The sequence below is a fragment of the Capra hircus genome, chromosome 1, assembly GCF_001704415.2.
Source record: "Capra hircus breed San Clemente chromosome 1, ASM170441v1, whole genome shotgun sequence".
Lineage (NCBI taxonomy): Eukaryota > Metazoa > Chordata > Mammalia > Artiodactyla > Bovidae > Capra > Capra hircus.
In genome coordinates, this window is record NC_030808.1 from 106,637,380 (window position 1) to 106,652,445 (window position 15,066).

At 36.4% G+C, this 15,066-nt stretch overlaps 1 protein-coding gene across 6 annotated transcripts in view; it reads left to right on the plus strand.

Annotated features, from left to right (window-relative positions):
- The window catches only part of IFT80 (intraflagellar transport 80), a 127,517-nt gene that overhangs the window by 24,529 nt on the left and 87,922 nt on the right, over nucleotides 1-15,066 (plus strand). For 5 of the 6 annotated variants that reach the window (XM_018048286.1, XM_018048274.1, XM_018048290.1 and 2 more), the window contains 3 exons: nucleotides 1,610-1,720; nucleotides 3,432-3,500; nucleotides 13,100-13,209. In XM_018048286.1, the coding sequence (XP_017903775.1) occupies nucleotides 1,610-1,720; nucleotides 3,432-3,500; nucleotides 13,100-13,209 (290 nt within the window). Of the gene's footprint in view, nucleotides 1-1,594; nucleotides 1,721-3,431; nucleotides 3,501-13,099; nucleotides 13,210-15,066 lie in introns of all 6 variants that reach the window. The other variant, XM_018048293.1, reaches the window with a different exon arrangement.

The window sequence follows — 15,066 nt, forward strand, 5'->3', positions numbered from 1 at the left end:
CTTCCCAACCCAGGGATCGAACCTGGGTCTCCTGCATTGCAGGCAGACTTTCTACCCTCTGAGCCACTAGGGAAGCAAGTCATCTCTAGACATATCTAGACTGCTTATAATACCTAGTACAATACAAATGCCGTGTAAATAGTTGTAAATACAATGTAAATGCTACGTAAATAGTTGATGGTGCAGGGTAAATTCAAGTTCTGTTTTTGGAGCTTTCTGGGCTTTTTTTGTTTGTTTTTTGGTAGGTTGAGTCCAAGGATTTCAGAACCTTTGAATATGGAGGACCAACTGTACTTAATTATTTTATCAAAAACTATATATTATTAGACTTCATGATCATTCAAAACAACACAGCAGTTGTTTTGGCTTCCTGTAGTACTTTTGGAGAAGGCAATGGCGCCCCACTCCAGTACTCTTGCCTGGAAAATCCCATGGACAGAGGAGCCTGATAGGCTGCAGTCCATGGGGTCGCCACGAGTCAGACACGACTGAGCGACTTCACTTTCACTTTTCACTTTCATACATTGGAGAAGGAAATGGTAGCCCACTCCAGTGTTCTTGCTTGGAGAATCCCAGGGACGGGGGAGCCTGGCGGGCTGCCGTCTATGGGGTCGCACAGAGTCGGACACGACTGAAGTGACTCAGCAGCAGTAGTACTTATTCTTTGTATAGTTGATTTGTTCCCTTGACATCTCTTAAATACTTTGCTTAGGTCTTGTAATGTAAGTCAGGTGCATTAAGTTGCTTTAAAATGTTTTCTGCTGTTTGCCTATAAATGTGTGAACTTTCGATGACAGCAACCAAATAACCTACTTCTTTTTGTCTACCCGGTGCCTGGTACAGTATAAAATAAGGCAAGGATTTAAAACATTTGGGCTTGTCCGTTAAATTAAAGAAGGAGGCCTTTAGACTTGAGGTGACTCTAATGGTGTATACTTCAGCAAGTCAAAATCTAAGCCTGTAAATGAATGCTTCAAGATTACAAAATTGAAACTGAAGGATAACCAATCACAGACAGCCAACTAGGCTTTAGGCTATAGTCAGTCAGTAATATCCTTAGTTTTGTCATTTCTCTGTACCTGAGCTCCTGTCATTGGAGCACTCCTAACCACTTAAGGTTTGGCACTGCTGAATTGGAATTGATTTCTGTGCAAATAAACTCAGTATTTTTCAATATGCTTCAGTTTTTAAATTTTTTTTAACAGTGTTCAACTATTTAGATCTCCATAATTCCTTCTACAACCTGTTTTTCAGGTTATATAACTTTTTCTAGCTTTTCTATAACCGTTTTTTTAAAAAAGCAAAACTTCAAAATTCTGCTTAAACAGAAGACTTTGTTGATATTCCTCTTGGGTTCCTTTGACCATATTCAAGTAGAATTTTATTGTCCCTCTGAACTATCATAGTATCATATATATATTCTGTCACACCACTTGTTTCAAGGTTTTGTAATTTCGCTTTTGTGCCTGTTTTTCAGAATAATTATTTTATTTGCCCTGTATTTCTGATGCCTAGCACCATGCTGACTAGTCTGATAGTTGGTACTCAACAGATGCTTGTTGATTGGATAAATTAATAAAATAGATTTCTCAAGTATAATTTCTTTTAGGCAAATTTCATCTGATTTCTAAGTTAGGAAGAGTGGAAAAAAGTGTGGACGCTCACAGTGGAGCAGTGCTGGCAGGACGATGGAATTATGAAGGAACAGCATTAGTTACAGGTAAGTTATCTGCAGAAATGACATTTAAAATGAATTTTTTAAAGAAAAATTTCCAGAAGAACAGAATGTTTTAATTTAGCAGTAGTGTCTTTATCTAATAGCAAGTAATTGGCACAGACTGCTATATAATGTTATAATTCAGAGTGTCATATTAGTTGTCTTACATGGCTAATGGAGAACATTCTGTCAAGAAGGTTTTGGAATAATCAGATATTGAGTAAATATAAGCTTTAATTCTTCAAAATATTCTCATTTAAATATGTGTGTGTGTGTGCGCGTGTGCCCATGCGTGCACATTAGTTGCTCTGTCGTATCTGACTCTTTGCGACCCCATGGACTGTAACTTGCCAGGCTTCTCTGTCCATGGAATTCTCCAGGCAAGAATACTAGAGTCGGCTGCCATTCCTTTCTCTAGGGGATCTTCCTGACCCAGAGATCAAACCTGGGTCTCCTGCATTACAGGCAGATTCTTTACCATCTGAGCCATCAAAATTCAAAATTTTCTCATTTAACTTTACTCCTTTCTATCTCTCTTCCATCTCCTTCCCTGTTGAGGGTTTCTCATCTTCATCTGTTAAATTAGATATCTATTGTTGTATGACAAGATTATCCCAAAAGTTAGTGACTTAAGATAACATGTATTAGCTAAGAGTTTCTGTGAGACAGGGAACATTTAGCTGGGTGGTTCTGTCTCAGAATCAAGAAGTTGGATGGGGCTGCAGTCATATGAAGCCCTACTGGGGCTGGATAGTTCCAAGATGGCTCACTCACATGGCTGTTGGCAAGAGGTCTTACTTCCTCTGTGACTCTATGACTGAGGCCTAACTTAGTTCCTTGCAGCGTGGACTTCTCCATAGGGCTACTTGACTGGTCTTACAGCAAGCGTGACCGCTGGAGATTCTCTCTGGGTGAATGATCCAAGAGAGAAGGATGGAAGCCACCATATATTTTATGACCCACCCTTGGATGTCATACTCCATCATTTCCACCATATTTTATTAGAAGCAAGTCACTAAGTATTAGTGACTGAAGGAGAGAGAAATTAAGCTTAACTTCTTAAAAGAGAGAATAACAGAGAATTTGTAGTTATATTTGAAAACCATGACACCTGGACCTGGGCCTTTTGTAGGACTTTTATCAGTGAGTTGTCTCTTGTCTTGCCTGTTTATTCAACTTCTCCTTTTCCAGTTTTTTTTTTCTTTTTCCCAGCATGTAAATGTGTTTAGATGTTATTTATCTTGAAAATTGAGGAAAAAGAAATAAAAATCCTTCCTCTAATAAATAACTCTAGCTACGATTTCCTCTTTCTTTCCTTTTCAGGCAAACTGTTCAAAAGAGTAGTCTGTTACTTCACTCCATTCAGTCCCCTACTCCCTGGAATTTGGCTTTAACTCTTCTTATTACACTGAAAACACTTTTCTTAGAGTGCTTCTTGGATGGAGATGTCAGTGAAAATGAGAGCATTATTTGAATCTTCTAAGATTAAAGGAAAAACAATTATTGTCATGAAAGTTAGGCTACTTTGATAAAATTGTTTCAGAGTAATTTCAGGTAAATTTTTTAGTTGTGAAGCAGTGACATATAATTAGAGAAACTTGTGTTTGAATTTTAAATGTGCATTAGTGTAGATAGAGTTGATTTTTATATGTAAATATAATGTTTACATATATTTCCTATAGGTAAAATATCAATTATTATTTTCTTTTTATAGTTGGAGAAGATGGACAAATAAAAATATGGTCAAAGACTGGAATGCTAAGATCGACATTAGCTCATCAAGGTATGTATTATAAATGTCTTAACATTTTCCTATAAAAACAGTCTAATGTAGTTCCTCAGATTGATTTTGGTCACGTTCAAAACCTGAAATCTCTTACTTCTATTTAAACTTTTCCGCTTACTTTCATGTTTCCTGATGGGGCATGGTGACTTTTATTTGAGCCCAGAAATGTAAGAAATACTCAAGGACTTTTTTTTTGTTAATGAATGTATAAAAATAGAGTTATAGGCTAGTGATTCTTTTTAATAGAACTCTGAAGCATTATGTGCATATTCTATCTGAAATAGCATAGGGTGTCTAATAATAATAGAATACATTCAATATCCATACTTATTAATTCTAATAACTTCTTAATATTAGCACCCTTTCTGAATTATGTTGCACGTTTGATTTCAGTGCTAATGAAGGGGAACAGACACTTTCGTGATCCAAAACTTGGTAAAATAAAACTGCTTAGAACAGCATCTTGGTTTTCCATACTCATTGGGAAGAAGTGCCTATAAAATCAATCCAGAAGTCAGATTAATGTTGCCTTGAGCACATATCTGCTTCAGAGATAGATTGCCAAAAAGCTTGCAGACTGTTCTTCAGAATTATATGATAAAGTCATATTGTGACGCATCTCCAACAACTGACTTCCAAAAATTTGCAGATTTCATTTTTTAAATTATGTTCACTCTTAGGATAGTGTTAAAATAGTTATATTTCTTTAGCTACACATTAACCAAATGTTAGCAAAAGTAACCATAAGTGATATGTAGTGATTATCTCCTGAGGTTAAGTCTTTGGTACAGATGATCTCCAAGTAGAATATTTATCTATGAGTAGAAAATTCAGAGTTCATAGAAACATTCATGAGCAAATTTCAGTTAGGAAAAAAATGTCAATGTATTGTTTCTTTAGTAATAAAGTATATCTTTAGAAAATAAATTTTATTTTAAGCTAATAAGAATAGGCATTTACTTTTGGTTTTATAATTTTTGTTACTGCTAATTATTTGGCATTCTTGCCTTATGATGTCTGACTTATAAGCAACTACAAAATTCTTTTAGAGATTATTATCACCTCCTTGGAGCTGAGGCTGCAGTTCTTTTCAGCTATAGCTGCTACTGATACATACCCTTTTTTCCTTTCTTTTCTATTCTACTTAATATGTTGCCTAGAGAAGACACACATCTTCAGAGAAATTTTGAAAGCTTATCTTATTACCCACTACAATAATATGAATTTTTACCTGAGATTCTTCACCAGTTGTCACCATAAGGCTCCTTTTCTTTCTTTAAATTCTTCATAGGTATCTCCTTCCCTTTGATTACCCCTGGGATCTACCATTTTGGACTTTCCAAAGTCTCAAGTTGAAACTTAGACTAAGTTGCTTAACATAAATGTTGTTAATGATAGAGGATAGAAGACACAGCACTTTTGGTTCAGTGCTGTGGTTTGTCTGTATAATGGGTCTGGAAAACAGATTGCTGCTTATTTCACTCTTATACAGAAAATGCATTTAGAATTCCCAGACTTGCAGAGGAAGTTTGGAAACCCAATATATTCATGAATTAAGGACTTTTCATTCATCAAAGGCCAAAGATGGCCTGTGTCCTGAATCTAGCCCACTAGCATGGTCCAGGCCCAGCATTAAAGATTAGGATATTTTACATTCTTATATGGATCTCTTTGGTATCCTGAAAAATTGGAAGAACTGGCAACGTTAAGTCTGCTTTCCAGAATAAATACAATCAGCTGGAGTTCAGTGGTGGCTGTGCCATTTTTAGTTGGATTTTAAACTTCTCTTAGTTTTCTTACACTCCACGTAGGATACTTTACTCGTTTATATTACGTGGTAGAACACAACATAAACCTCTGAAGGGATTTGGGTTTGCAACTCCTATTTTCAATAATGTGTGTTTGTGCTCAATTGTGTCTGACTCTGCGATCCCATGGACTACAGCCCCCAGGCTCCTCTGTCCCTGTTTTTTTCCAGGCAATAATACTGGAGTGGGTTGCCGTTTCCTACTCCCAGTTTTCAATAATAGTGATCATAAAAGTTTGATTGTTCGTATATGCCTTGCAGGGAGTGCTTACATCTTTTTAAAGTATAAATTTTTAATAGATACTAATTCACATAGTTCAGAATTTGAAGTGTAAAAAAGAGTATAAAGTTATCTCTTAAATACTACCCTTGTCTTTCATATTACCCCTATTTTCTGGCCACCCAGAAAACATTCCCAGAGGCATACTGCATCTACTACAATATGCTCCTTACTTGTTTTCACTTGAATTGTGAACTGCATTGGATATAGTTTCATATCAGTAAATTAAAGTCTTCTTCAAGTTTTCTTTTTCAAAGTAAACATACAATTTTACATTCCCACTAGAAATATATGAAGGTTCCAATTTCTCCAAATCTTCAACACTTGTTACTATATTTTTATTATAATCATCTTAGTGACTGTGAAGTAGTATCTCATTGTAGTTTTGGTTTGCATTTCTGTTATGACTAATGATGTTGAGCCTCTTTTCATGTACTTTATGGCTGTTTGTAGATCTTGTTTGAAGAAATACCTATTAAAATTCTTTGCACATTTTTAAATTGGGTTGTGTTTTTATTGTCGAGTTGTAAGAGTTCTTTATGTATTCTGGTTAATAGACCATTGGGATATATGATTTGCAACTTGGATATATGATTTCCCCATTCTGTGGGTTTCCTTTCATTTTCTTGATGATATCTTTTGAAGCACAGAAGTTTCTTTTTTTTAATATTTATTTTATTTTTGGCTGTGCTGGGTCTTTGTTGCAACACATGGGCTCTTCGTTGCTTCATGCAGGGTTTCTCTAGTTGTACAGTATGTGGGCCTCTCATTTGGGTGGCTTCTCTTTTTGTGGACCACAGGCTCTAGGGCATGTGGACTCAGTATTGTGGCCACAGGCTTAGTTGCTCCATCCTGGTCTATCTGAGACCAGGGATCGAACCCTATCCTCTGCATTGGCAGGAGGATTTTGAACTACTGGACAACCAGGGAAGTCTCTTAAGCACAAAAGTTTTGATGAAATTCAGTTTATCTATTTTTTTTCTTTGATTGTTTATGTTTTGGTGTTATATCTAAGAAACTATTGCCAAATCCATAATCATGGAGACTTACACCTGTATTTTCTTGTAAGAGTTTTATAGTTTTAGTGTGTACATTTAGGTCAATGATCTATTTTGAGTTGGTTTTTGTGTATGGTATTTATTTTGGAGAGGGATGGATGGTGCTTTTTTTGTTCATTCCTTCCAGATAAATGGATAAATAGGATTTTCTTAAAAGCTAAATTACATATTATGTCATATAGGATAGGTAATTTTATTATGTATTCATTGACTCACATAATGGTATTTTACACCAGCATTCCAAACGGCTCCAATTTCCTTAACATCAAATGCTGTTAAATTGCTAATCATTTTTATCCTATTTGAATCTTGTTATTCTTCTTACTCAAGGTTTATGTTAATTATGAGATTAATGAGCAAAACTAAATTAGGTAGATTTTATTTTAGTAACCCATTAGTATTTCAGCTTAATAACTAGTATCTTTTTCTAGGTTAAAAATTATAAATTCACTATAGAACCATGATTTTAATTTATGAATTTTTGGTCATTGTTCCCACCCACACTTTCCTAGTAAGCATAGACTTACCCCGTTTTATTTCTGGGAAAAATCATTGGAGAAGTTAAGTTGTAATGACATTAACCCTGAAGGAAAAGTCCCTACTTATTTATAAGGTTTGTTTGATTTGTTATAGGCTACAAGTTTTGAGGATAGTTATAAATCTAATCTACTGAGAGCTAATTGCTAAAATCTCAAGTAAAATGACCGAGGCAGGTGGAGGTGGGGGATGCTGAGCTCCTTTGAGGAGAAAAACTAAATTTTGACACAAAAATGGAATAACATAAGCCTGAATTACTCTAAGACTTGGAATTATGTAAACAGTATTGAAAACACTTTATGATTTTTTTACTACATGTCCATGTTAATTGTACTTATTCCTTGATGAATAGAAAAATTCCTGAATTCATTTCTTGATAATTAGAGGCAGACATAAAGATAGAAAAAGCCATAGTCATCCCCTTCTCCAATGCAGAAGAAGCATTAATTTTGTTTTTTAGTGGGATAGGGATGGAATTTGACTATGTTTAAAAATGATTCTTACTGGTGCTTATGAAGAGTTATTTTTCCTTATTAGAGAAAAGTAATATGTAGGCCAAGAATAATTATAATGATGCCCTATCTTGCAATACATTGTATATTTTAATTATAAATTAAAATTGGAAGAGAGAAATACAGTATTTAAGAACATTTAAGAACCTTTAAGAACATTTCCCTTACTGTATTCAAATGGATTAAAGAGATGACAAAACATGGAAGCTACCTATAATGAATTTAGTAAAGGAAATATAAATAACACAAGGCAGGGTGTGCTGGTTGCCTTAAGGCATTGTGGGAAGACAGGAAGGCAGAGATGAATGCTTTGAGGGGAGAGAAGGTGTCAGAATACCTACTCTGGTAAATACTGCAGCATCTTTTAACTAGACTTTGAAGGATAAAGAAATTAGGTAGGGAAATGGGCTTGTTGGCAACGCAGTGGAGCTCCGGAGGAAGTTAGATGATCAGAGGCACAGAGGCAGACTAGCATAAAGCCTGGGAGTCAGGTGAAGGGGAGTGGACCCCTTGGGCCAAGTGTAGACTGTGTGAGGGATGTTACTGCCAGAGGGACCAAGACACAGATAACCTCAGACATTAAATGAAGGGGGTTGGAATTTATACTTTTTCTTTTAAAAATTTTATTTTTATTTGTTTGACTGTGGTCTTAGTCGGAGAATGTGGGATCTAGTTCCTTGACCAGGAATTGAACTCAAGGGCCCCCTGCGTTGGGAGCAGGGAATCCTAGCCACTGGACCACCAGGGAAGTCTGGTTGGAGTTTGTTCTATAACCATATAAAAATCTTTAAAAGATGAGCAGGAGAGTAAGAGATAAAGCCTGTTTCTTCAGGTAGGTTTTGTTGTTGTTTTAGTCTCTAAGTCATGTCTGACTTTTGGCAACCCCGTGGACTGTAGCCTGCAGCTCTCCTCTGTCCATGGAATTTCCCAGGCAAGAATCCTGGATTGGGTTGCATTTCATTCTCTAGGGGATCTTCCTGACCCAAAGACTCAACCTGCATCTCCTACTTGACAGGTGGATTCTTTACAACTGTGCCACCTGGGAAACTCTTTAGGAAGATTACCTTAGCAGTAGGATGTAGGATCAATTAGAGGAGGTAGAGGTTACGTTGGGGTGACTGGTATGGAGGTTACTGAGGTGTTCTCTGCTAATGTACAGTGAGGCTTGAACAGAGATGGTGATGAGAGTGGCTGAAAAAAGTGCGTAGTTCTCAGTGGCTGAGAGGAATGATCGCCCTGTAAAGAGGTGAATAATTCAGAGGAAGAATGAATGAGGGAGTACATGGGGAGGGATAATATACAAATATGTAGAGTTTGACGTTTTGGCATGTCTTTGGGATAGACGGAAATTTGTTAGAACTCAGAAATAAAGGCTGAAATATTAATGTGAGAGTCTGTTACAGAAAGGTGAAAAGTGAAGCTATGGAGGAAGTTGAGATCCCCAACGGAGAGGTGACTGAGGATAGAAAGTAAAGAAACACATGCCTTCATTTTAGCTTTTTTTCTCTGTACTGACCTGGTGACATACACAGCCAAAAAGTTGTTTGGTTTTTTTTTTTTTGAGGAATAAGTTCCACTTGATATTACTTATTTGTTAGTACATGTCTCTACAAATAGAATGAAAGGGAAATAATTCTTTGTTTTTGAATTCTTAATGATTTGACCACCAAAGAAATTGAAAAGCTTCCTGGCAAATATTGCAGCATATTTTAACTAGGTTTTAAAGGATAAAGTGCCTACTCCCATGAGCAACACAATAACAAATGGTTGCTTATTTCATTACAAAGTAGTAGTGGTGGTTACTAATAGATAGTGCTTATAGAGTGCCAAATTCTTCTCTACCTTCTTATGTTCACTCGGTGTAGACCTATACTGCATTCAACACAAAGGTAGCTAATGCTTCATGGTAATAGTGAAGAGTTTGTTTCAAAGGCATTCTTAAAAACATGTAAAAACAACATTTTAGGGGATACCTTTAGTATGAATGTGAAAAACATGGTGTATTTGACCATGTACTTCCTTAAAACAATTGAAATACATTTTTGTCTCCTCTTCTGTGGTTTAAAATGCCTTCAACAGGTTGAAAGAATTTAGATAATTTGTTTTACAGAGAGATAAGGGTCTGACATTTAACACAACCCCAGGTGCATGTGGTTTCTTAAAAAATGTCAAAAAGATCACATGATCTTAGTGTACAAAGTCAGAAAAACAAGATCTTTCTGAGTGTCTTAACTGAAATAGAGCATAAATAAAAATTCCCAGTATAAAAAGCAATAAATTAATTATTACAAAACTATTTATGTTTTTTGTCCATTTTTGTTAAAGATGAAATTTATAACATCTCATTACATGATTTGCTAAATTTTTTGTTGTAAAGTTTTTTAACCTGAAGGCTATATTTCCATACTGACTTTGCAAAGTGAAGTGTAGCTTTAGCAAGTGTTTTTAAAAAACATTTAAAAAATATTAGAGATTTGTTTCAAATGCTAGTAAGATGGATTTTTTTAAATAATAGAAATCATTGTTTTCATTATGAAGCTATTTCATCCACATTCAATAATCTTCTCCAGAACCACCTAAATCAAAGTTGTATAGCAATAAAGACATTCATATATACAGGAATTTCACACTTAGCATTTTATTCTAAATGTAAAGAATGAATATAAAGACACATTCTCTTAGCTCTTGATGTTACATACATTTTGAATATTGCTGATTAGGAAGCTGTAACTAATAAGGCAGCTGTTGATCTTATTTAGGATTGCTTATTTGTCATAAAAAACTCCTTTTGTTTTTGGATTGAGGGAATGTGATTAAAAACCACATATTTTAACAAAGGAATTGCTTAAATTTTCCTCTATAAGCTTATTTTGTTTTATTCTTTAAGTTACTATACCTGTTTCTTTAACAGTATTATTGTTTAAAAAATTATCTTATAAGCAGGAAATGAATAATCTCCACATCCCAACACAGGAGGTAAGTATTCTGAAGATTTATAAGGTTTATAAACAAGGAAATGGTGACACAGCTGACTTAATGGGGCCACAGATTCAATGTGAAAAAGGACATAAGAGTCCCTAGCTCTTCATCCTATACCCCAAACCATGTCTTTTACCACAACTAAAAGGCTAGAGTCACATCCTGTATAACTCAATGGGAGTTGTGTTTACTGAATTATTTCCTTGGGGGTAGATGTTTGTCATAGTTTTGTATACACTGAGGAAAGTGTAATTTTACTGAGTGTATTCATGAAGTTTTGATAATTAATAATTAAAATATATAAATTTACTTTTTTGCACAATAATTGCAACTGTAATAATGGAATAAAGAAGGAACTTGTAATTTACTCCCATATTTCCTTATAGTGCTTACCAAGAATCACATTTGGAATATCTGAAATTTTGATTTACATTTTCTGGGGAGTTTATTACAGTTGAACTCTGTTCATTTGGAGATTTACTTTGAAGCCCAGGTTAGCTCCTGGCTACTCCCAGATAATGTTCCAAGAGAATGTAGTTACTAAGAATAGAAGAAGTACCTTCTGAGGTGAGCCATCTCATTGGCCATCTGTAGGTTCCTCTGAATCAAGACAATCTTAGGTGTCACCAACTGACCAGGAAATTTAGACCCAGTATAATATCTAACCTATACTATGGAGGGAATGCTTATGGAGTTTTTTGGATTAGGTCTAAATCAGATTTTCTAAGTCCTCTAAGTCTGGTTCCCATCACTTCATGGCAAATAGAAGGGGGCAAAGTGGAAACAGTGACATGTTTTATTTTCTTGGACTCCAAAATCACTGCAGAGGGTGACCACGGCCATGAAATTAAAAGATACTTGCTCCTTGGAAGGAAAGCTATGACAAACCTAGATAAGGTGTTAAAAAGCAGAGACAACACTTTGCTGACAAAGTCAAAGCTATGGTTTTTCCAGTAGTCATGTATGGATGTGAGAGTTGGACCATAAAAAAGGCTGAGTGCCAAAGAATTGATGATTTTGAACTGTGGTATTGGAGAAGACTCTTGAGAGTCTCTTGGACAGTAAGGAGATCAAACCAGTCAGTCCTAAAGGAAATCAACCTTGAATATTTTTTAGAAGGACTGATGCTGATGCTGAAGCTCCAGTACTTTGGCTACCTGATGGGAAGAGCTGACTCATTGGAAAGGAACCTGATGCTGGGAAAGATTGAAGGCAGGAAGAGAAGGGGATGACACAGAATGAGATGGTTGGATGGCATTACCGACTCAATGGGCATGAATCTGAGTAAACTCCCAGAGATAGTGATGGACAGGGAAGCCTAGCGTGCTGCAGTCCGTGGAGTTGCAAAGAGTCAGACATGACTTAGCAACTGAACAACAAAAAGTCCTGTAAAGCACTGAGTTGTTGTTTTAGTTGCTAAGTCTTTTGTGACCCCATGGACTATTGGCTCCTCTGTCCACGGGATTTCCTAGGCAAGAATACTGGAGTGGGTTGCCATTTCCTTCTCCAGGGAATCTTCCCGACCCAGGGATCAAACCCAAATCTCCTGCATCTTATACATTGGCAGGCAGATTCTTTACCGCTGTGCCACCTGGGAAACCCAATTAGAGCGTTTATCTTACTGAAATTTACTCCCTGTTGATTGCTGATTGCTCCCTGTTGATTCAATCAGTTGGGTTTTCCATTTCAATAAACACATCTTACTGATTGCTCATAAATCCTCAGATTCAGATTTCATTTTACTGTGAATGTAAATTCCTGAAAAATTTATTCACTTATTCACATAAAATCAGCTACTATAATAGCCTGACTTAGGAATCCTAGACAATTTTTTAAAGCTTGATTTTATAAATATAAATGGGTTAATATTTTATAGTTAATTGTATAACCTTGATTCACTTCCATAATGAATATATTCTAATGAATAGGTAACTGGGTCAGACAGTGGACTGCAGATAATTTAATACTCTCAATTGATATGATATTCATTTTTTAAAAAATAGGCTCAAACAAAGCATAGTCTTCCAGAAGATATTAGGTAATCTGTGAAGTAATCAAATTTAAAAATACCTAAATCTTATCTCTAGGATTCCTGTCCTAGGAAATTGAAAACAGATTTACCCAGTATGGTGGGTAAATCAAACTTGTACCTTTCCCATGGAAGTGGAGTCAACTTTATCCTGGCAATACTTTAGCCTAACTTTCAGGCCAAAGCCACACTTGATAGAGAGCAAAACTTTCCCTAACCTCTTATTTACTTTGCCTTTTATGTTTCAGTATCAGGCTATATACTCCAGTTTGGATAGTCCACTGAATAAGGAGGAAATGAAACGATACCCCAAATTGGTTTTTTGACTTTCCTAAATCTCCGTTTTATAAAGCATGATAATTAAAGTTTATCTTTTTCTTTTTTCTTTTTACAGGAACACCAGTGTATTCAGTAGCATGGGGCCCTGATTCAGAAAAGGTTCTTTATACAGCAGGCAAGCAGCTGATCATTAAACCGCTTCAACCAAATGCTAAAATTTTACAGGTACTTCTCAGGCATTTGTAAATTGTTATCAGGATCTGCCAGACTGCTTAGTAAGAGGTCACTTTCTTAGGAGTCCCTTTCTTCTGGGGGTGGTCTTATTATAGTCGAGGCTTTTAAGTGTGTGGTTTTATCACCCTTTATAGTCCCTTGGACTGCAAGGAGATCCAACCAGTCCATTCTGAAGGAGATCAGCCCTGGGATTTCTTTGGAGGAATGATGCTAAAGCTGAAGCTCCAGTACTTTGGCCACCTCTTGCGAAGAGTTGACTCATTGGAAAAGACTCTGATGCTGGGAGGGATTGGGGGCAGGAGGAGAAGGGGACGACCGAGGATGAGATGGCTGGATGGCATCACAGACTCGATGAACGTGAGTCTGAGTGAACTCCGGGAGTTGGTGATGGACAGGGAGGCCTGGCGTGCTGCAATTCATGGGGTCGCAGAGTCGGACACGACTGAGCGACTGAACTGAACTATAGAACAGGGAATACTTGTTGACGTTTCCAACAAGGTTCACTTCCCTCTTATTCCAACTCTGATTATATCAGTAAATCATAAATATGTTTGCATAATTTGGCACAAATTTCAAATTTAGCACAGTCAGCCTCACATGTATAGATTTGAGACAGAATAAGACTAAATCATAAAACTTTAAGAACTTGTTTAGACTGATTTTTATCATCTCTAGTGTCTTCTTCCCCCTCCTCCCCACTGTCTGTTCAGTACCCTTGAACTTTCTCTAAGACCCTAGAATTCTTTTAGTATTTATTTAAAGTGGGTTGGGGAGAGTCAGTATAATGCTTAGAACAAATTGGGTATATATAATTTTACCGATTACAGGGAAGCAGAACAATAGTGGCAGTTAAGACAGGTCAGTTCAGGTCAGTTCAGTCTCTCAGTCGTGTCCGACTCTTTGCAACCCCATGAATCTCAGCACACCAGGCCTCCCTGTCCATCACCAACTCCTAGAGTTCACTCAGACTCATGTCCATCATGTCAGCGATGCCATCCAGCCATCTCATCCTCTGTCGTCCCCTTCTCCTCCTGATGGAAAATCTTTAAGCCTATCTCTGAGATTTTGATGTTTGATTTCAGTGTGAAGAGGCAGAATCATTTTCTTCATATTTTGATAGCAACACAGTATAGAGTAGGTATTAGAAATATAGGTTTTGGAGTTAGTCACCTGGGTTCAAATGTTCATTGCTTATATGTAACTTAAGGCAAATTATAAAATATCTCAGAGCTTAAGCTTTCTCATCTCTTAGATGTGATCCTAATACCTAATTGATAGGATTGTTGTGAGGATTAAATGAGTTAAATTACAAAGTACATAGGACAGTGCATATAATAAAAATATTGAGTGTACACAATAAAGTGCAATTGTTATTATTGATGTTATGGTGTTATTATGTCATCTGTAACTTTTATTCAGCTGCTAATAAATTAGAGGCAAGGAGGCCAGTTAATAGGTCAGGGATTTGGTGCTGGAGATTCACTGGCTGCAGAAGGGATAAAAGTGTTTTTAAGAAGAAGCATCAGGGTTTTTAGTTTGTTTTTTGCCATGCTGTGTGGCTTCCAGGATCTTAGTTCCTGGACCAGGGATTGAACTTGGATACCTGGCAGTGGAAGCTCAGAGTCCTAACTACTGGGCCACCAGGGAATTCCCAAGAAGCATTGTGTTTAACAGTTCAGTAGATAGAGAATTTGGAGAGTAAGGATATAGAAGTGACTTTGAGGTTCCATATTAGTTACTTCTGTGTAGAATTATGCTATACATATTCCATACAGTCATCGTGTATTTATATTTTTACTGCATGTGGAACACTCTGCTAAGAACTGTGACACAACAGAAGGCGAAGAA